Here is a 24610-nt window from a genome sequence, read left to right as displayed (position 1 = left end):
TTTACACTGTTTAAGAAATGCAAAGTGACTGTAATACCAACTGAAGTAGCAACTTGAGAATTTCAGGAGTTGCTCTATGAGAAACACCACAACGGCAGCAATACTTAGTGAATTTTCTGATGAAAGAGAAAAAAATTTCCTCTTGCCCTGTTGTCGTAATTCTACTTGAACAGGATTTACATATTTGGTCTGCAAAGCAGCAGGGACAAATACATTCTCCAATGTACTAAATCCATTTATACCTATACCAAAGAATGAAGGTAGAGAAGAATAAAAGAAGAGATGCAGAGTTTCTGATGCTACCTACGGTGATATGTTATGGAGAAAATAATACACATTCCATAAGAAATCAGCAGTGAGTTCTGAGGGCAGGGGGCAGATTCCCTTCTAGAGGGAGAATAAATATATTGGACTTCTATGCAGCTTGTGTTTCTCCTGTGGCATTTTTCCCCATTTCCTTGGTATGTAACTTAAAGCACATGCCAGCACTTACAAAAGAAGCCCGACAAAACTGACCTTCAGCTGCTCTACCTATTGAACTGATACAGCACAGTGTGCAGCAATGCAGTCTTCCAGACCCAGACCATCAGTTGCTAAAACCACCACCACCTAATTAAGTCTACCTGCTTATTCAGTGATCTCGGCGCATGTCTATTTATTGCACTCTGAGGACTCAGTCATTTCAGATGTCAAGGAAATGTTTGATATTTTTGGTCAGAAGATAATGGTTGTGTTGGTGAACATTCTACTGCCACATCACCCTTACTTTCTATTTTGATTTTACACTGGCTTTCATTTTTCTCACACCATATATGCCATCACTTTGCTTGAATTGAAGAAAGCCTAAGAAAAAGGCTGCTTACCGTTCTGGCATCCCAGAGAGATAAAGTCTTGTCAGCAGAGCTAGTGAGAACCGTGTTGGAGAACGGAAGAAACTCAATGCTGTTGACTGAACCTTTATGGCCACACATCGTGTATCTGCATCTCTCACTGCAAAAGAAAATAACAGAAATACAGCACTTGCCATTCAGAATAATAAGAACAACAGACAAGTTTCAGTAAATTAGTAACGCATTTCATGTATCTTTCCTACCTACTCTTTATTAAAAATGAACATTGACAGCTATTCAGCACTACACCACAGAGAAAATAAAAAACCCAAACCAGTTAGCGTTCGCTTCCCAGTAATGAAGGCTATAGCGGGAAGGTAAAAAGAAATGGAGAAGCAGGTTTTAAAAGCTTGAATTGTAAGGAGCAACAATGAAAGCACCACTTTACGTTTCCTGGGTGCATCCTCAAAAACCTTGTTGATGTAGAATTTAAAAGGAACATGGATAAAAAGGTAGGATAGGGACAGCACCATTTCCTTTTTAAAGATATCTTATTCCTTCTTGCTTACAAAGAGTTTAAGAAAATTATAGCACCTTGCCAACATGCACCTTGAAGAAAGCCAGAGAGTGCTGGCAGCCTGACTTTGTTTTGAAGGTCTGCAGAAAGACGTACAGAAACTAAATGATGTCTGGGAGTTCTACACTGAGGGTATAGCCTCGTCACTGTGGACACCCAAGAGGCCTTTTCCCTGAAGAAGAGGTGTCTTACTATGGATGAGCCCCACCAGTAGCCCTTACAAGCTGTAAGTTCTTAAAGCAGATGTGAGGAAACAGAGGTCAACCGCAAGCATCGAGGTCTTTACCATGGATGGACCACAGCTCAGGTGGAATTACTCTGTGACGTGGTTCTGGAAGTTCTTTCAAGACTGAAGACTTCCAGCTATCCCACCTTTTCCCAGCTGATCAGCTATGAATTAATACCCTAGAGGTTTCTGTTTTGTATTCTTATCTTTTAATGAGTTAATTTCTGAGGCAACACTATTGGTTCTTCTCAGTTAAGGTTATGAACCTGATACAGATGGAACACAAGATAGGAAGCTTTTCCCATTGTAAGGAATAGAAACACAACCACTATGACACTGCTGTAGACAATCAGTTCTCTCACAAAACAGCCTGAAGTTGGCTATATAGCTGATCTTATAAAAGCTTTTTGGCTTCTATTTTGTTTTCTGCATGCACATCAGAGAAGAATGTTCCTTAAACTGGAGTCCAGGAGAAGAGAAGGAAGAGCCCAAGGATGCCTCACCAGGACAACCCAGAAGATAACAAACAAATCTGGGATTATTCAAACTGAACAGAACGGCAAAGGCTTAACTCCTACACAAGCATGTCAAGAGGGGAGACAATTGAAATGAACCAGCATTCACCACTCATTATGGTTGTATACAAGAGTTGCCCGTGCTGATACTGCTTTCAGTCTATGATATCTTTAGATATACATGAAACTTCATGAATTTGCAGTGTTTGTATTGTTATATCCTGTGAAAACATACAGGTAAGTGAGCATACTATGGAAAAACCTAATCAATGTAAAGTCAGTAGCAGTTCTACCCTCTTCGTTCAGTTGAGTCAAAAATAGTATGAAAAAATAAAAGCTAACAACTCATCATAAATTATTACAGCTCTCAGTGAGAGCTCAGAATTTTATTCCCTGCTCATGTGATTCTGACAGTAGAAACACACCTCCCCTGAGCTGGCTGCTGAATTCATCATTGGGGCTTGTAAATTAGATTACTGGGTGGCTCTTAACGGAGAAATTTCTTACAATATTTATTAAGGAAGCTGTCAGCAGAGGGAATTAAAGATGTGATTTTTTTTTTTTTCTTCCTGCCTCTATGTCACCAGAAGACTTTCTGAGCTCTTGCAGGTTTTGTATCAACAGCGCAGAAGACCAGTATCTGCAGATCAGATACAGGCCAGTAGAGCTAAAGGGTTTTGATGGACACTACCCCTGACCACTGATCTAACAAAGTGACTTTTCAGACCTATTTTAATGCCTTTCCATTTCCCAGACTGAAATGCGTATGTTGCACTGAACTGAACACCAAGCCTGTCCCCACAGAAGGGATAGTGGAAGGGAGATAAGTTGTTTCTGAGCAGAAATATTATCCAGGAAATATATTTCAAAGGAGTATTAGATTCCACTAGTATTATTTTACAGAATCTATGTTTTTCTATTATAGATAATACATTACACTATTCAGTATTATCTCTTATATAGACTATATGTATTATTTTATCACAAGGACTCATTTTAAACTATTCATAAAGTATTGTGGCTGTTAGAGCTTGGTGCAGAAGATATCTGATATTCATGAACACTTGATATACGACAATAAAATAACTTCAATAAAATTATTTTTTGTTTCACAGTCTCACGGTAATGTTTTGCACCACAGAATATGCTTTTTTCATCTCAGATCATATACTTTTATTTGCGTATAGATATGCTATTTTTCAAAAGTGACCAATTACTACCTGCTTGCCTGTTACACTGTAAGGGCTTGGAGTTGCTGAACAGTTTCTGACAATCAAAATCCTGCTGTGCATTTTTGTGGGCACTTACTAATTTTGAAAACATGGACAACTTTACATACCACAGTGTGACAGGGTTCCACTAGAAGGGGATATTTTCCTGCAGTAACAAGATGTATATATATCCTTTTCAAAGGGGTGGAAGAACAACATCTTCAACCTGCTTGAGGGGGCTTGGGGTGAAAGAACACAGGAAAAGGAAGGAAAGTAAAGGAAAAAAGAATATTTTGTTTGTGAGTCAATGACATAAGATATGGACCATCCCAGGCAGACAGGCTGCAAGAACAGGCTTGTGAGAGATTAATTAGGTGCCAAAGGAGGAAGGCCCATTCAGAATCCCTCAGCAAGGTGAAAATGGACTAAAGTGATGGACCATGACAGCAGCAGAAGGGACGGAAATGATTTGTACTTTTCCATCAAGAACATAAACACTCAGACCTGATGCAGTTGTCTGTCTCTCTCCTTGCCACTTCCATATCATTGCGTACTGATGAGCGAGCTCTGGCTCTCAAGATTTAATTTACCACTCTGGTAACTGACTGACTGATATTTCTAAGAACCTCCAACTGCTACACAAAATAAACTCATCTTTCCTTCCAGCTGAGATATAATTTCAGCAAGACTCTCCTGTATACAAGCTATCTTTTGGTCGCAAAGGGGAACATTTTATTTAGACATTCTTTTTCCACAAAAAAGAGGTTGATATGAAGGGTAGAGCATCACCCCGTTTTTTCATGGGAGCTCATATTTCTATCCAATGGTCTAAGTTTATTTACATTAGAATAAATCAGTAGCAACACTCATTATTTGATTTTTTTTCTCATTATGAACACATAGCCTCATGGATATAAGCTTCACCATCTCTGAACATTCTAGTTCAGAAGAGAGAGGGAATCATCTATGAATAGTAGGTTAGGCATTTGCAGTACTCTTGTTGCTTATATCCAGAGACAGAGGTCCTGAATAAATGATGCCATGGTAGAAATACTGCTCAGTAGTTCAGTATTTTGCAGACTGCATTCTGAACCTCATCTCAGACACCGATTACAATCCTCATCCTTTACCTGTGTTATTGCTACTTTTTCAACGTAAAACATCAGTTAACACATTTTCTTGACTCGTGACTAATTATCCCCAGTGTTCTCTTTCTCTCTACAAAGTCAATTTCCCTTCCCTTAAATGCAGGTAAGGTAATGACATCCATCAATAAATCAGCCTTTATTCTACCTCATCAGGTTTTGATTTTTCTTAACAGGTTCAGACAAACATGCACAGCCTGTTATAGTTATAAGAAGCACACCTGTACCATGAATGTTGGCATTTAAATTAATCATACCATTATCGATATCAACAGTGATGGGAAAATTTTACTTGCTCTATTTTTAGAGACTTCTCTTTTGAGAATCACATTCCAGAATGGTTCATTCAAATTCAAAAGGGCTTTCAGTAAAATCGCATTGAAAACAGAAGATATGAAGTATTTCCACTTACATAAGACTTCACTGAATATTAACAGGCTGCCGTCTCTACACTAATGTGCAATAGCAGCCAAATAATGCACTAGTTAGATATTTCATCAACTGTACAATAACTGAAAAGAAAATATAGATAGTGGGTAGATTTCTCTTACTCTGTATACTTTCCTATCTGCACAGACGGAGTTAAAACTCAGTAAGGACAACAAGCCGGCACACCCTGATGGGAACATTTTACAATTGCCTGGTACATATTTATTGCTAAAGGCTATATAGGGCACAAAGCATTGGAGAACCTGCAGTGCTCCACACCAGCTTAGTACTCATTTCCAAAGACACACAGCAAACCAGAGCGACAAGTGAGTTTACATGCTGCCAATTCTTTTGCTATTTAAAAACATTTTTAAAAAAACGGCCAACACTCAACACATGCTTACTAGCAAGCCTATGAAAACAGGCCAAGCTCTGCCTCCTTTGACTTGTTTTTTTAAAGCATGTTGTTTCTATGTTCAGCTCCTGTTGGAAAAATTGGGGGGTGGTGGGGGGTGATACCATTTCAATGATTAGTTAGATAGTCATAGTTACTTATTTCATTGTCGTGCCATATTAAATCTCATTTCAAGCATGGTAATTAAAAGCACCTATACAACCAATCAAAATTAATGAGATTTTACGCATGTATTTTTGAGTCAGCGCCTCTACCAACCATCTTTCTACATGCCTTCCAAAGGAATCCATTAAACACACAAACACGCTCAAACTGTAGTATCTTTCCCCACAACTACTCTCTCAAATCATCCCACGGAACAAACGTTAAACTAAACCCTTTCTCATGGCTATTGAAAAACATTCTTCTATGTGACCTGCAATCTCTCGCAGCTAAAATGTCAAGGTAAATTACAGCAGAAAGTCACCTGCTATGAAGGTGGACACAAGATTTCTGAGGAAGTTTTGTAAGGTCACACAACAACCAGTCTCCAATCCTGTTATAGTGATATAATTGTAACAGTTAAAAGGACACTACTTTTAACAAAAACAAATCCTATCACTTTCCCATTATATGGCTTTATCTCTAAAATGTGTTTAAATTAGGCATAGAACTTTTCTAGCCAAGATCAATGGGCAAGTATAGCAAATGGGCTGGCTTAAGACATTAAAATGCCAGTTTGTTTTATGCTGTTATAAATGCATCCTATCATGTCTTTACATTTTATGACCTCTATTTTATTTCTAGGTAGCTTCACATATGACACATCCAATTATTCATGTCAAGAATGTAAAACTACCGGTATTTCAGTAAAAAGTGCCTACCATAATTTCTGACAATGATTTTTTTCTTGACCCATTATTTCACTAAATGTTACACATTTTATAAGACATTGACATGTGGGGACACTTCCTCTATAACATACATTTGTCTCTGAAAAGATACATGCCAGCATGATGCTGTCAATATGAGCCACTTTGTTCAATTATTACTTATCTTCAATAAAATGAAGCTCTGTCCAAATTGTGAACATTCATTTGTGCCCTCTTTCAAACTAGTCTTTGACACTTGGAAAATGAAGTGGTAAAGTATATGTTACTACTGTTTTTTGTGAAAATGTAAACATTTCTTCTCAAATATTTATAAATATTTAGGAAAAAAATTAAATATTTCTCTGTGAAATTTATCTTAATACTCAGCAGTCATGGAACATTTTAATCTTTGCAAACTGAGTGCTCTGCAAAACAAAGAGCAATGCCCCAATTTAAAAGAAGCTGCAAGTCAGGGTTTCTCTAGCAAGGGTCAGTTTGCTGTTACTCCTGAGTTATTAAATCACATGAAATCACTTTATATTGTTGGTTTCAGATAATTTTAATTGTTACTCCTTTAAAATTCACAGTGAGCAGAAGCAGGATTAAGGATTAAACCTTCCTGTCATCACTCACATCAGAGGCTGCTTTGAGCTCGGCCAGGTAAGGCTGGCTGAATCAACGAGCATGGTGTGTAAGTCCTGCTCCCACCGAAAGCAACACAAGGTTTGCCACTGATGTCAGTAGGAGCAGAATTAGATCCAGGTTTATCACCACAGGAGCCTGACAGCTCACGCTTTTGGTCTAGAGCACAGTAAATTGAGCATGTAAAAGCAAACTGATCTCTGAAGCAGTATGGACTTAACTGGTAAGTTCAAGGGTGCAATTCTTTCCCTTCCTCTGTCCTTTTCCTCCTCCTTCTGCCAAAAGCAAAGCACAGGCTTAGCAACTAGGAAGACTTAGCCAAGGAATAAAGAACCCCAAATACAATATAAATGTTTTATTAATATTTTCTAGGTATATAAACAAACATTACTCATCTGACTCAGCAAGTTTACAAGTCTGCAATAAAATATTGTTACATCCTTTTCTTAGACCTCCTTGAGAAACATGAGAACTTAGGATTCATACTCTTAAAACACAGAGGTTCTGAAATTGATCAAATTGCTTCTTTTAATTAAAAGGACATAAGTCAACTTTAGTAGTTACATTTTTGACTTGCTTGATAAGTTTTGAAAGGCTGCACATGGCAGCTTTCCTTTAACACCAATTTATAAAGACTCAACAAAACCGTCACCAGCCCTGCTTCAGTTCCTGCTGAAATCAGTAATAAAAGCTACAGTGATTTAGTAGGTGAACAGATACCACCCTGCTGCAAGTGAGAACTGTAGTCACAATCCTCTTCTAGCCCTGCTTGCCTAAGGAACACCTCGCACACACAGGGCAGGCTTTTGTGCTCACACAGGATGCAACTACACAGAATCACTAAGGTTGGAAAAGACCTGAAGGTCATCAAGTCCAACCATCAAGGTAAGCCCACAATCCAGACTGAATTTGACTAACATACATTGGAAGCCCTCCCTTTCAGCAGAACTCCTAAGAGAAAACTGAAAGGCAATGTCTCAGCGTGACCAGCCCTTAACTTTGGATCTCATTTTATAAGGTCTGAGCACACCGAGAGATCCCCAGCCCAGTCTAGTCCCAGATATTTTGGGGTTCAATCTTGCAAGCACCACGTAAGTGTTAAAATCTGCCTACAGGAGGAATGTGGGCCAAAAGCGAGTCCATCGCAGCGTGCCCATAAGCTTGCCTGTAAACCTTTCCTCCAACTCCAAATACAGATACAGGCTTCTCTTATTCTGTGGTGCCACCTGCACTAGCGGTGCACAGCCTTGCTACCGTTTATGCATTTGTGTGCTGTTAACAAGCTACTCAGTCAACAGCAACATCCAAACAGAACAGGAAAGCTATTTTGTTGCATTGCGTTGGAAATTTATTTCATCTCCAGGGACCTTGCCTCCTTACATATTTTGCTGTTGTAAAAATTACTTTGTCCTATTTCTATAACTTGAAAGAGCCTCTTCGGCAAACAATACCCAGAAAGGGAAAATTGAACATACTTGAGAACACAAAAAATACAAAAAAGCACATGCAGAACAGAAAAAGAGGGCAATGGTTTACATTAGATGAAGTCTAATAGCTTAAACTTCAGATTCGGCAAGGTCTAATAGTGAGGGACATTTGGTCAAAACTCCCTTAATAAATTTATAATTAACCAGCAGAAAGCAATGCTCCAGTCAGATTTCTATTCTGCAGTGAAATTAGATAACAACCAAATAATCACAGTCCTTGAAAGAGTGTTCTATAAATGCAGGAGAAAGAGGCTGCCAAACTTCATGCCTTACCTTTGGGATTAAAATGCTTATTTGCCTCAATTCCTTACAATTTATGTAACAGAACACGTATTACTGGAAAAGTAGCCAATTATAACACAGTATTTATTTTCTGGAGGAGCTCTACTGTATGCATTTTACTAGAAGATGTGTATTTGTTCAGTGTGTGGAAACTTCCACTGCTAGTGAGATACTGATCAGCTTACTAAGACGTATCACTGAAGAAAAATATTCGCCAACAAAAAAGCACAAAGACAAAGTTTTAAGGACACACTGGTTGCTATGGTGTTGAACATAGACTTGACCGCCTGATGCTAGCCTGAGAAATAAGAACCCTTATTTTCTACCACTGATTATTGAGCATATTTCTGCATAGAGCGCACACAGATAGTGGTTGGTTGGGTCTTACAGAACAAAATGACTTTCCCAGGTACCATGTTTGGTTAGAGCTATCTAGCAAAAGGAGACAAAAAAGAAATATAAACAATTACACTATGTACTTTTAGTGATTCGAATACTACTCAAACCCAGAATCTATTTTAATGAACATTGAGAATAATAAATATGATTGACAACAGCTTTATATGTTTTTTATGAATGAAAAGTGCCAATTACTGAATTAATGATATTCTACTTAGGCTTTCACTGGAAGGTGTGAAAAACTAACAGTGTATGCCAATAATCTATCTCCTTTTATATTGTCTTGAATCATGAAAAATGAATCTGCTCATTATTATACTGAAGGTTTAGCCTCTTAATGTCTTACATTTCTTTGAACAAGTGAGGTGTTGTGGAAGAACTACTATTATTTGTATTATTTTCTGCTTCCAGATAAAGGGTTTTCATTGTGAAGCTTAATTTTTTTTAAAAGGAAAGATAAACCAATAAGGCATAAGATCTCTGCTTAAGAATGGTTTACAGTCTTTTTGTTCTAACTTTTCCCGTTAACGGTATGATTTTATATCAATATAATTAATCCTATATAATCACAGTGCACGCCCAAAATAAGTGTTATTGTATGAGAAGAACAATATCCACAATTACAATAACAGACTGATTTTTAAAGCAATATAGTGACGCTGTAGAACCCTTTACAGATGCAATCTGGAACTAAGCACATCTTTATATGGAAGTATTTTCTTAAATGTTCAGCTGAACCAGGACCATAAGACACATCACTGCCAAACTTAGCCTAAAAATAGCAACAGAAATTAGTACTTCTATAGCTATCTCAACAGAGACACCAACAAGTGATCACCATAAATTGAATCAACCATTTTTTCATGCGTAGCTGTTCTGGACTGAGTCACAGTAGCAAGGGAGGCCAGAGAAGTCTGAACACCTCAGCAGCAAACCACGTCCATCCTAAGAGCAGAAAAAGAAGGGTTGCAGTTGCCAGGTCTGCCTTCAGGAGGGAGAGGAATACTTTTATAACATTGCAGTCGGTTCCAAGAGGACAACTGCCAAGATTAAAAGTTTTGCAATATAGCACATATATTTTCATACCCGATTGTAATACATTCTTCATTGCCTTTTACTATGTAGGCTCGGTCGAACTCTGTACCTTGTCAAGATGTCTTTAAAATCTCACTAGTCAACACCTAATTGTTGGCAACACTGGGCATTTTTCAGCTCATGGCAACAGCTGTTGCAAAAGCTCACTTTCCATTGAAATTGGGCTCCAAATCAACTTTGATAATTTATTTCAGCTAGTTTAGTTTGAACAGAAGCATGTTACTTACAATCCAGATTTTTCAGAAGTGAGATGCATTTTTATATGCTTCAAATTTGGATGATTTTGCATTTGAAAAGGGCCGTATTTTTCCCAAGGTTAGAATCAGGTCAATAAAAATTACTTTGAAAGTCATGGGACAGGAACAAGATTTAGGCATTTAAATCAAAAGTCTAGATCATAACAAGTGCCCTTTTCAAGGACCACTTGGTCATGTACAGAAACTTGGTCTTACTTGTAAATATCAGTAAAAGACAAATGTCTGTGAATGGTCCAAAGTATTTTTATCCTGACAGTATTTAGCAATTCAGAATTGAGCTCACCCCTGAACTCAGTCAGAAACAAAATATTTGTTAACACTACTCTAAAGAACTCAACTTAGGCATTCCCAGAACATCTGTAACATATACCTATGGGATTTGGACCCCACATAAAGTGCTTTGGTACCCACTCCTAACATGATGCAGGAGCGCACCCCCTAGGCTCCTCGATCAGATTTCAAAATCTAGGTTCAGTTCTTCCCTCTGCCTGAGGAAGGTCAACACACATGTATTAAACCATCCGTCCATAGCTATAACTTTCTAACTTTTTCATCAAGTCTGACTATGTGCAGAAAATAAATTCAGTCAGCTGAAGAAAAAAAATTTCTGCAGAGCGATGGTCCCAGCACTCAGAGTGACAAGAACTGAAGCAGTCCCCCTCCAAGGTCAGCTCTTGTATTTCATAGTTATTGAATAAAATGCCATTTCAGTCCTTAGGACAGGAACTAGAACACAATCTTCTCTTCCTCTGAGATGCCTGGGTCTCCCTTGCACTATACAGAAAGCATAATCATCTATCCCAGAATTATTGACATCAATCCAGGGGCAAGGTGCACTCGGGTTCAGAAAGGTACATGGTGGTGCTTATACTATTTTTTGACTCTAACTCCTGCTCAGCACTTTCTGCAAATCAAGCTTCCTTAAGGGATTTTTTTGTTGGACAGTTAAAGACAGAAGCACCGGAAATCAACTTATTGAAAACCATAGCCTTATTTTATTAAACAATTATTTCCTACTCCCTCAAGGCATATGGGTACTAGATAATCAGATAAGCGCAATCTCAGTAATAATAAAATAGATCTAAACCATTTAAGCCGACATTAAACACTGCAGAACTAGTACGAGCATGTTTTCTGCTCAGCAGTTCTGCAGCCAAATAAGCAAAGTTTTGTTCCCTGGTGACAGTGGGTTATCCTCAATTATCATATCAGCTGACATCAGCATTGAACCAATGTCCTGTTTTCACAGTCAATATGGAAGCTGCTATGGTTTTATTATTTTTGCCCTTTTTTTTTTTTTAAATACAAAAACTTTACAGGTAAAAGTTCTGCCTTTTCTGGCTAACCCTGAACAACTAAATCCAGATGTCTCTTAATTCATCTAAGAACTTCCTGCTGTTGATTTTTAAAGATAACAGTAGACATGTATTTTGATGGATCACTGCCAAGTAATTTAATTTTTTTTGTGTGTATATCAACACTTATGTTTGAACTGTTCTATTCAAACAGGTTATTGTACAGTTTTAGGCTTCTGGTGTTCAAATAAAGTACTGGGGAAAAGGCAAGTCATCTGAACTCAATATTCAGATCTCCTTTATGGTGCATTTCAAGCACCCTGAAGAATTTCTTTGTCATTTCTTTTATTCTCTTCCTTTTCATCACTTATTTCACTCTTCTACTTGATTATGTTAGTAGATAAAGAATATGGCGTTATACGCACAGCTAGTGACTGGTCACACAACACAGAAAATGAGAAACGTGAAAATGAAAAATAAAATATGAAATATCTTTACACCAGAAGACCAGATAAACTTACTATGCTATACTGGAATGCACATTTTCTGTTGAATCCTGGTATCTCACTGTGAGGCTGATCTGATATATTTCTTCTGAAAAGTCACTGACAAATGTAATAAATAATTGCTTTTTATAGGATTTTAAGTCCATAACAGTATATAACAGCACATTTAAAAAAAATACTACTCCTGTAACACTGAAGTCTAAAATACCATGCCAAAGCCTACTCTGAGTTCATCCCGTAGACATCTATCATACCATGTTCTCTATAACTTTGTACGTTGAGGATGAGATTTCCAAAATTCCCTGACAATGCTGAGTCTCAGATTCACATAGCTTTTGGGTGCCTAATGGTGCCCTTAATGGGATTTCCAAAAGTGACAATGTGCCCGCTCCAACAGATTTTCAGTCAACCCTTCAGGCACTTTTAAAGATCCAACTTTTCGTGCATATCAAATGAAGGAAGCCCACCCTCTAACAACTGCTTAGGTGAGAACTTTGTTATGTGACCTTGCCAGAATTAGGCAGAAGCTAACAGGAAGACTTGTCTCACTGAAAAACAAGAAGTGACTCTCTCCAGGGCTTCTGTTTGCCAAGAGTCGACATTAAACTGCATGAAGGATGACCTAGGTTTTCACTGTTTCTAAAACAAAATTCTTGCCTTCCTTCCAAAAAAATCGACTGGTGTAAAAATACTGACAAAAGGGAAAAACTGAAACAAGAACTATATAGGGCACTAGCAGAATAAATGTAGAGAACTCAACTACATCCACAGAGTTTTTATAAAACTGACTTAATTCAGCTATCAGTCCTCAAAAAACCCCCAAACCTAACAAAACCCAAAACAGTAACCCCCCCTGCCCCCAAACAAACAAAAAAATCTACCATTATTTTACTTCAGAATCCATTTGCTGGTCTAGCTTTATAGTGATGAAATTTGATACAGGATAGAGAAAGCACTACCAGCACTTCATAATTTAATTTCACAAGCTTTTTTTTTCTTTTTTTTTACTATGAGGTTAGACTGACATCTCTATATCTTAATCCCAACCCATTCTCAGGAAGACTCGTGTAAGCAACACAGGTAACTTAGTGTTCCATGCACACGTAAAGGGACTTCTGCAAGCTGTGCTCACTGAACATCGCATACAAATGCATTAGGCACCAAAACTATACGCACACCATGAATGATTGTACCAGAAGCTGTCTTACTGTTTTCCGATACATAAAAGAAAATGCCTGTATCAAAAAAGTCAGATAAAGAAAAACCTACAGTCTCAAATTCAAAAATGCAATGATTCAAAAATGCAATGGCAAGTGAACATTAGAGGCCCCTCTTTATTTATTATTATATTGCAAACCAGGCACTTTAGTCCTTCTCATTTTTCAAATAAAAAAATATTTTATTAAAAAACCAAACCAAAACAGTCAGTTGCAATAGTGCAGAGAACTACGAGAACCTGGGCCAGTACTGTGGTATTGTAAATTAGTATGCAGTTACACAGAATATTAATGGAATTGTTTAATCTACAGAGTGCAGATTCACTGCATAAAAAGCAGTGTTACTCTTGTCGCATGTTAGTTTATTTTCTTCCATATTTTAAATTTACTGAAATTCCTTTAGACCTATTAAATGAGCAAATCCTTTCTGAAAACAGTACAACATGGCTGAAATGCAATAAATATAAGCACTTTAATATTTAAGTGAGGAAAACAAATTTCAGTGTGTTTTCAAATTGGTTTTCTTCAGTGCAGAGTTTCTTTATTTATCCAAATAAAATGGATTTGAGTAGGTGGCAGCTTTAAGGAGACATGCAGCACTATTCAATGGCTTTGTGAACCTGGGAAGATATTATGAATAATGGATTTGTTGTGCTCTTAGACACAGAGCCACAACAAAAACAGTATCATTCTAGGTTCTCTAATAAGCAGCTGCTGGAGTAAGGAAAAGCCTAGCCTACTGATTTAAGCTACAGGTGCTAGCATTTTTGTTCAGATCATTGTAGCAAACTATGGGACTGGCTCTGTGTTTTCAGCAAGAAAACTACTCAAACACAGAGTGTGAAGGGCTAAATTCCCAAGGCTACCTCTGTCCCAAAGCTACTACTCCAATTTGCTGCTTTCTTCTTAGAAGCCCATTTTTATATTATGCATGACCTCCACTCCCCCTCCCAAACAGAGCTGGAAATGGGCTGTATTTCCCTCTGTCAACAGCTGGAGGAAAAGGCTACCTTGAAACACAGGCACAAAATATAAGAGTACTGGTTTAGTTTCCTCCTCCTATAGATCTGAATGTATATCCCCCTTCTCAAGGGGAGAGAGTCCTTTGCTTTATTTAGTAATTAATTTAAAATACTTAAATTTCATCAAATTACTCACTCTTAAGCACGAATAGAAACAACATCCAACAGTTTTCAACATAGATGGATTTGACCCAAATAAATTGGAGAGGCGTACCTCCGAGTCCTTCTGAAAAGAAACTGGCCTCAGTCTGATAGAAAATCAGAATGATTTGGGACATCTAATCCATTTCTAACAGTATGCAAGTTTGCAATGCTTGACACCACAGGACTGGAAAATGTAGCAACTTCTCCGAGAACTGGACGCTTCAGAGTAGGAGGAGGTAGCAGAGCTACCTATTGAGGATGATCTGATCCGCACTTTCCCCCCAAACTTGCAAACGCAAAAACTGTTCACTTTACATGCATAGGCACATAAAGTAGTTCCTCATGTTAGTATGTCTAAAAGCATATTGAAGAGAAGCTCAGTGATTTGGATCTCAAATTGTGGTCCCAAAAGCCCAACCAGGCTATTTGATAACTAATAATTGGTACTTGCCAAGATTTTAATACTGGCATTGTACTTCTAGAAGTTGTGATACCTTCTGTTGGTAAATATCTCTCCAGCAAGACAGTACTAAAATCTTCAGCTGTAGATAGCAAAGCTTAGTTTATACTATTGTTGTAGGTGCTGAATATGTAATGAAAGTATTGAGAAGCCATAAGTGATAACTTGGTAAGAATTACTTAAAAGGCTGACACACTTAGAATTAGGTTTTCGTCAACCTGCAGTGCTAGCTGCTAACTTCACACCTAGTATTGCATATTGCATCCTCAAGCCTTTATTTTCATCTTAACCTTCCAAACACAGTTAGCTCAGTTCTATATTACTATGAAACAAATTCTGGTATGAAACAAATTCTGGTATGAAAACAATCTATGAAAAGGGCTTTTTAACTGGCAGAACAAAACTGCAGAAGATCACATATACTATTTTTATTTTTTTCTTAGAACTTCAGAGAAGAGATACCAGTATAACTTTAACCATGTTCACACTGTGCAGCTAACTGGCATGCCCTTTATGCAACAGAAATGGTCCATGACTATCTTCTCTGTATTAAATAATTCACAGATTTTGTTGACATTTTACTGCAGTCTCAATATTAACACTCTGTTATCTAGAATTTTTGTTTTGGTGACAGAAATATGTTTGAGAGAGATACTAAAATATAAAGAAATTCATTGGTTTTGCATCAACTGGATAATTCCAATACATATTTAATAGGTTTCCCACAGATACACATGCCTTTGCAGGCTCTGAGTTCAGTAAATAGATGCATAAAAATTGTCTTTCAGATGGTGAACTGATTCCTAGCTGGGACAGATATTGGTCAGTCTGGGATGAGATTTTTGCCTGATGTTGTGTCTCAATTTACATCAGAAAACTTACTCTGAATATTGGAAGCACAGAAGGGAAGTTGCCAAGATTTTTGTTTTCTTCATACTGATCTTCACCTCCATTAAAGCAAAAAACCCCCCATATTTTCATGGCTATGTAAACAGTTCAAAGACTTAACCACTTGTATCGGGTGGATATAATCTTTATAGCTTTTGAAGTCTGCTCTGAAGTTTCTGAGATCTGGCTCAAAGACAATTCCACACAGGGTACCAAATAAATTGCATTATTTATGTGGTCCTACCATTTAGGGAAATTCAAGATTTAAAACAGAAATGAGCCCCAAGTTTTCGAAAACTGTCACTGAAAAAAAGAAACCACTGTTGGGCTGAAAACGATATTCATTCACATTTTAAGAAGGTACAAACACAATTTGATGTCTTCCAACTTCAATAAAGACCCAGGAGACCCTTTTTGTATGTGAGAAGTCATTGTTTAAGGATTAAGATGCGACTTGTGTTCATATTCCAGCTAAGGCTAATCAAAGATGAATGCAGTTTGCTTTAACAGGATACATATGTTAGACAACTAGAATTCCAGCATTTGGCAGAGAAAATAGCCTGGCAATACAAGATTCTGTGTAAAGTCTGAACCCTTAAAAAAAAAGGGGGGGGGGAGAGAAAAAGAAAAGTAAAAAACAAACCCCAAAAGCATCACACACGTCTCTGAAGACTGCCTGAAGCCAGAGGACAAGAATTCAAACAACAGGAATTTATACGTATAAAGGCATCCATTACAACAGACTTTCATTTTGAAATCAAATGACCAACTCACCTAATTTCAAACTAGAAGACGTTAGTAGCTAAAAATACTTCAACATTCAGGTGGCTATGCCTATCAAAGTACTGCTGCTTATGAACAGTGAGACATATTCCTGTTTTTGTTAATTCACTGGAGATACAAGCAGGGAAACAATGTACAATTACTTGTGTTGCAGCACACTGTGATTTTGGGTAACAGTACTTCTCTTCAACATGTATCACAGACTACACATGTAATATTTGCACTAACTGGTACTGACAGGATATGGTTGTGATGATTGAAATACATCATTTTAATGAACTGTTGTCTTCACTGAATTCTGTAATAATATCTGACGGCTTTCACTGCTGTATGAATTACTCTGTTGGTACTATTCATTTTTGTTTCGGTTGAGATACTGTAAGACAATATTTCTAGGAAAACAGGTTAGGTAAAGAAAAGACTGCCAGTAATGTGCAAATGTAACATGAAGGAGAAAGAAAACAACTGGATAATGAGCCTGGATACACAGTGAAAAACTGTACTATGACTTAAAATGTGCTGAATGTCTGCAGTGCTGATCCTTTGCATTTGAATGCTGAATGTAGGACAGTGGAAACACCCTGTCAAGATCTGAACAATATTTTGCAGAAGCCATAGTTACAATACCTGCACACTTGCAAATAAGACAAGGAATGCAACTTGCATATTGTCAAAGAGAGAAAAAAATACCCTGAGCCTACTACAGTACACACGATCAAAGTGGACTAAGTTTTCTGGACCTGCCATAATCCATCCTGCTCTTGAGCTAGCTGTCAGGGAATCTAGGAGGCATTTTGACAAGTAAGGTAAACCAAGTAGAAAGGTGTCCAAAGATCACATTACCTTAGCAGTTCAAACAAATAAAGCATTCTGCTGTCCAACAGGAATCTCTCAGCCAACTATACATAATTCAGGAAATTTGTGCATCCCTGGGCTGACAGAGGGCAACTGGAACATAAAGAAACCCAATTCCATCTAAGAAGTGTTTCCAAGCCATATTGGATGCTGAAATAATGGAAGCAAGGAAACTGTTGAGATAAGAAAAGGATACATCTTTTTATGCAAATTAAGTACAACTTTCTCTGCTATCATTCCATAAAAGAAGATGGAAATCTTATGTAGGTAGACTGTAGAGTTCAGATAAGCCTACTGGAAATAGCTGCAGAGACAAGAACTCAGACATTTTAGAAAGCAGCTCCGTTCACCACACCCTAGTTTCAAAAAATAAAGGAGTAACTTCATTTCCCTCCCCCCAATCAAAAACAGTACTGTATACTTCAAGACCAGTAGCAGAAACCAGAAAGCTAAACTCTAACATGTCTGTCTTTTCAACACTTTAGAAAAAACCTCAAAATATTTTTGATATTTAAAAAAATATTGTCATTTTAACTACTAAGAAATTCAAATATGCTTCTTATGTACAAGCTAAATTGCCATAGACAGTTCCAGTAAAAAACACAGAGAACACTGGTTTACCTAGACCTGTAGACAACAACCACCAATACAAACACTTCAGCGGAAGTTACATAATTCCTGTCACGTTTAACACTGTAATTCCATGAAGGCATGTTTCTACTGTGTCCCAAACGGTGATTAGTTTAGGTCACAAAGCGTGAAGGCTGACAGTCTTTGTAGTATTGCTAACAGCATATGCTTTTAATTTCTCTAAGTATATGTGTGCTTTGAACATGGCTATGCAACTGCAAACAAGTCCAGCATTGCTTTAGCACTGCATCCTTTAAGTGACAGAGAAACAATAATCATGTAAACATACGTTTCTCATGAATCTACATGACTGCTAAAAATCCAATTCTGATTTTCTTTCTTCTCACCCTGTAGGAAAGTTTGAAGACAATTAATTTTGACATTTTTTTAATGTTACTAAGAAATGGAAAGTTAGGTTTTTAATGATGGCTTCAGTAGGAACTCACTATACGGCCTCAAGTAAAGCACTTCACCTCTTTGCTTAGTTTCACCAAATGCAAATAATTGCATCCTTTGCCCAGTTTAGGCATTCCATGGGAATTAGGTAAGACTCGTCTGGTTTTTCAGACTTGCAAATATGTGACCGTATTAAACATTTCCCATTATTAATGACTACTGTCTTGTAGTAACTCTGTAATGTGATTTAAATAAGTTTACAATATGGAGTTCAAGCTACACTTCTTAAGTTTTATACTTCAAGATTCATCTTTTTCAGTGTTTTGAAGATTAAGCCATATTTTCCCCTTAACCGAACAGCTATGCTTTGGATATCATTTCTTCCCTGCTAATTCACACCTTCAAATTGATTTTTACAATTGGCTCTCTGGGAATTATAACAACTAGGTTTTAGACTTTCTTCGGTCCTGAAAAATGTGTTATGGAACTCTAGCATAATTGTAAATTTGGAGACTTGGGCATAGGCCTCATTTTGATTTGAGGGATTAATAGCCGTTTCTCTCTCTAGTACTCCTCAGAGGATTCCAAAGGGAATTCTCCTTTATCAAAATGGCAAGCATTTCCTGATGTGCTGTCAGGACAGACATTACAAACTACCCAAAGAAGGTCCTGCCACAGTTCCTCTGAGTTCTTCTACCGGCCTTCTAATTTCCTGGAGGACATTTGTCTTTTCTGAAAATAGATGAGCTTCACTTTTACTGGAATCAATTAAACATCGTATCTGGCCAGAATAGCTTGTGGCTTCTGTCCCACTGAAAAGCGAGTCAGATAAGTGTCATCTGAAAAGGGGTATTTTGACAAGGACTGGTTACACGCCCTGGTTCTGATTCAAAATGTGAAAGTATGGCTCCATTTTGAAACTAGACAATCTTTATGAGTTTCTTCACAGGAAATTTTAGAGAGTCCTGATACGGATACATTTGGTGTGGTGAAAAACAACTACAAATCTGATAGTAAATATTTCATTTTAAAGCTGTCCATTGCTGAAGGGAAAAGGAAGAAAAAGAAACAGAGTATGAATGCAAAAGATGCCAGGAGAAGTTAGGCTAAACTCTGTGCCTTTTCACATTGCTCTGATGGTACAAAGCAAGTAGTTTGACTAGCCAACTTGGCAATTCAAGCAACATTAACCAACTTCTTTATTGAGACTAAAGCAAAAAAAAAAAATCCAACCAAAACTATAACAGCAGTTTAAAATCAACTCAATCATGTCTTGCACTGCACACTGTCAAGATGTGTTAATAATAAAAAACGTGCAGTGTCGTCATTGTGTGGTATCATTCCAAGGGAAGCTGTAGTTGATTAGGGGCTTCTAATTAAACAAAATCCATCCCTGCTTAATTTCTTTAAAATGTTTACTAACCCTAAATTTCCCCAAATTAAAACACTTGTTATGAGAAAAAATAAAACTATAATCAGCAGTTATCAAGTGGAGTGCAGTTATAACAGAAGTTAAGAATCCTAATGTAGGCTTAAGAACAAAAGAAGGAATTATTTAAATAAACTAGGAATTAATTTCTGTCATATACATCTGACACTAGGTAAAGAAGTGAAAATTCCCAGTCTTGTTGTAGAAAAGCAAAAGGTGTCAACAATTATTTTTGTGTTTATTTGGAAATAAGCAAAAGAATATATTAACACCTTAGTAACGAGATACTATGTTAGTGGTTGTACAGGATAACTAACAGTGATCATGACGGATTAGTTATTCTTTAATTTGCACCTGAACAAATGCACCAAAGGATACTAGTAATGACTGAGGGCTGATGTAAACAATTACATTTTTTAGAATTTTAAAATATAACTTTGATTATGAAAGAAACTTCAGGGAGCTAGACAAAAGTTACTGTGTTACATGAAAAGGAAAAAAAATAAGTGATGGATTAAAAAACAGCAAACAGAAAGCAGCAATGGCTCCAATTTGCAGACGTTTATTCACCCTGAGGTTTGCTACAGGACAGTACAGAATTGCATTTCTCTGTGGCCTAATTCTGCCATATTTTGCACTACTGAAAGAAACCAGAGAAAAATGGAGAACCGGTCCAATGACTATATAATGGATAAACCAGAGAAAAAAAAAATTCTGAATGTTCTGACTTTGGTGAAAATAATTTCTGGAGCTTAAAGCAGAAATAACAATGTTTGCATTTAACATACAGTCTACAGCATATGTTTGCAAAACTAAATAACCGCCTGTGTTTACATGAGATATATGATGTTCAGTTGGATTTGCATATCAGAGATCAAGCTGTAAATCTCTGATGATATTTACAGTTGGATAATTGAAATTAATCCTGCCAAAATGACTTTGACAGTCCTGAATTTATGGTCTGAGAAAACAATCCTGGAACTCTTTGCTGAGCTATTAACATGGCTGGCTATATATTTTCAATCTGAGGCTATGTGCTGAATAAAAACCTGATCACAAATTATAAGCCTCTTCCTTTCTTCCCCCACTTCGTGTTCAAGTTGCTTCCTATAATCATTAAGATGGGATAACCTCGAAGATAGCAGATATACATGTGTTTTGCTGCTTTTGGGTTTTTTTTTATTTTTCTTTTTTTTATTTTTCTAACCATGTCAGGTACATTCTCTCCCACCCCCCACCCCCCACCCCCCCCAATGTTATGGCATTTTCTTTTTAATTTCCTTTAAAAGCAGCCAATTCTCCCAGCAGAAAGCACCAAGAAGTTCCAACACCAGAACTCAGACTCCCTCAAATCCTTCAGTAACTTGGATCTTGGTTGCATCTCGGCATGTGTCTGTGTCTTCAGGGAAGAAGATAGATGTTTGTTCATTTGTTTGTTTTCTGGTTTGTTTTTTAAACTCAGATCATATCTTTAAACAGAGGGCAAATAAGTTGTCAAGGAGAAGAACATTGTTAACTGCAAAGCTACCTCAGGTTATCCTCCTGGTAGGAATGCCATTTGTGGCTAGATATATGACAGAAACTTCCAACATACACAAAAGAAAAATGCTTGTGAATAATATCCTTTGCAAAAAAAAAAAAAAAATCATCAGTAGTTTCACCTTCTAATAAAACAAAATTCAAACAATTAGCAGGCTGAATTTTCTTATCATTGACAAAGAATTACGTAATTTATTAAAACTGTTGGCAGCCTTTTCCTATTTAAGAGATGTTGCACCTTGTATTCTTTGGACTCCAGTAATGGATTTTAAGATTGTGAAAGTTGCATCTTGGGTTTTGGTGCTGAATGATAGCGAACAGCCTCCCCACTTAAGTTTTCAACTGCAGAGAACTCTGTTGTAGGTATTTCAAAAGCTATGTTTATAGATTTAAAAAGTACGTTTCTAATATATAAAAGCAGTTTTTTGAAATCTGGAAATAAAAAGACGACTGCCACCCATTACTGAACTGTATGTATTTATATCTGTAGCATTTATTTACAACATATCTCTTTTAGAAAGGTGGCAGTGATAGCTTTGCTATTCATCTTGCTTTCTTTCCCCCCCCTACAATATGCTGCTTTCCAGGACCATTCAATCTGAAAGCAGGCATCCATCCAAATATGTAATATTAAGGAAGACAGACAGCTCTCATTTATGAAATGTTAATTCCTTATTAGTGGAAAGAATAAATCAGTAGATTAAGCAGAATAACTGTGATCACTGATTATTATCCTACCACAAGTACGTTAACTTGTGCTTTGCCCCTGTTTAGAGCTTGCGTCAAGTGGCAGACACCTGGAGAGGGAGAAGTCTAAAGATGACAGCTAGGTAAGCACATATTCTGTGAGGATGAGAAGAAAAAAGTTTTCTAAGCATCGAAAAGCCTTTTGGTAAGCCTGCTCCACCTTCCCATTTTGTTGCTTCCCCAGACTGTAAAGGAGTCTGAAGGAGGTTAGATATTTATATGGTACCTAGCACAGCTGGCTTCATTGGTATCAGAGAACTCCAGGCATATAACAAATTTACAGGTGGCACTCTGGGAAACATTTAGGATTAGTGTTGCCAAACTCAGCCAATTAGCTTGGCAATTAGTACTGCCAAGCCAAAATACACTGCAGGTTCTTTTGTATAGCATTTCTGTATATAAGCATCAGCAAATTAACAATCCAGACTGGAAACTACCAGCCTGATTAATCTGTCAATAGCTTTCCCTTATTTCCACATCTTGCCATATATATTCTGCACGGGTTGATTTTTCACTTGAATTAGTCAACATGGGTGTAAGGATCAATTGCAGCTGACTGTTCTGCAGCATTAGGTCTTCAGGCAGGGTGTCTTAAGCTTGAAACAGCCATGTCTTGTCATCATCAAATCCCTTTTTACAGAAACTCTTCAAGGGCACCGAATTTTTCCACTGTACTCATTTTATACTAAGTGCATACACCACATCTTACAAATTCATCTAAACAGACTAGCTACACGGAACTCATTTGTCTTTTGGACTTGGGTAATATAACACAAATGAACACATGGGCTTTTATTGTGAACAGACTGAAAGTCCACCAGTGAGGTCTCCAAGTGAAGCATTTTTTATTTCATACTCTGAGTACTCCTATTTTAAACATACTATGCCACATTTTTGTGCCACCTCCTGCTCCCTTTAGCCACTGAGATTTCTGCATGACTTAAGGTTTCAGTAACGATATGCTGATAACTAGCCTTTCACATCACGGCTGTGCTCCTTACTCTCTTATTTTCAAATGGAAAATGCACATCAGATACACCAAAGGTAGAAATGAGCGTTGGTAATGAGTGTGAGTGGGAGGCATGGGTTGGTGATGAAGATTTGCTTTGATTCCCCTGACTACAAAAGCTTCCTCAGTAGAGAAGATATTTTAAAGTGTCTAAACAAAGGCTTTGTCTATGCAGATTCAAAACCACTCTGACATAAAAGTAAAGCTATTCTTAGTATTATTTCTAAAAGGTCATGAATATGCCATCAAGGATAATCAAAGTATTAAAATCCTACAACAGGTTAAGAAAAGAGGCAACAATACCGATAGATTTCTGGTGTTTTCATTTTCTAAGCAAAACACTGACCATTAATTCTTATTACTGATAGTAATGGCGGGAGCATCATCTGTTATCAGAACTGGCTGACAATTTCTGTTATAAACCCCACTTCTTAGTTGTCTTTAACTTTGCCAAATTTTAACTGCTTTGCCTATGATTTTATAAAAAATTGAATGTTTGTTTCAAGCTTTTGTTTTAAGTAGCTGCTCTCAGCTTAGCCAAAATAATTCGGAATATTTCATGAAAGGATACATTGCTTATCCCATTTTGAAAACAATGTTTTTATTATTATTCAATGCTTCCTCAATTCATGATTTAAAAGCAGGACTGAAAATCTGATATTGACAGACTTTTAATTAGCTCTCAAAAAAATCTGTCTGAATTACAACATTTTGAAAAAATCTCAACTCATACATGCTTATCAGAGAAGTACTTCACTTTTACAACAAAACCCCTCACCACTCTTGCTTCACCAAGCATGCTCCCAAATAGGTCTCTAGGTCTCAAGTGCAGGGCGCACTGCAGTTGAAGCAGACTGGGAGTGATCTAAGCAAAAGGAACAAAAGAAAAAGTTTCCCTCGCTTTTTCAGTGAAGCTTCTTTCCCTGCAGTGGCCAACAAGCTTGAAGATGTATTTCACCTCATTCAAATGCAAAGGAAGAAAAAGACTGAGAGGAAATGGAAAAATCCATTAGAACTGGATAATAAAGAACCAGGGAAAACACAAATGAGACTGGAGACTCGTCTGTGGATTGATGACATCCCGTTGTTAAAAATCAGACCTAGTACAAGACAGTGGTGTCAGTTACACTATTCCTAAGTTATTCAGGAATCTAGAAGGAACAGTCTAGAAAAAAATATAAATCCATTCCATTCCTTTAAGGTGTAAATTAATCAAAATATGTCACCTCAAATATAACTGAAGAAACTTGAGGAACTAATAATTAATTGGTAAGCAGGAATATACTAATATTCTAGAAGCACCTTCATAAAAATGCATTTGCCTGGATA

The 24610-nt window shown here is 37.1% G+C and overlaps 1 protein-coding gene across 1 annotated transcript in view; it reads right to left on the bottom strand.

The window, feature by feature from the left end:
* The window catches only part of SPAG16 (sperm associated antigen 16), a 415031-nt gene that overhangs the window by 159779 nt on the left and 230642 nt on the right, over window positions 1-24610 (bottom strand). The window contains 1 exon segment of the mRNA XM_059820586.1: window positions 864-990. Coding sequence (XP_059676569.1) covers window positions 864-990 — 127 coding nt within the window.

This window comes from Gavia stellata, chromosome 8 (genome assembly GCF_030936135.1).
Source record: "Gavia stellata isolate bGavSte3 chromosome 8, bGavSte3.hap2, whole genome shotgun sequence".
NCBI classification, from domain to species: domain Eukaryota; kingdom Metazoa; phylum Chordata; class Aves; order Gaviiformes; family Gaviidae; genus Gavia; species Gavia stellata.
This window is presented reverse-complemented; position numbering and strand designations above follow the sequence as displayed.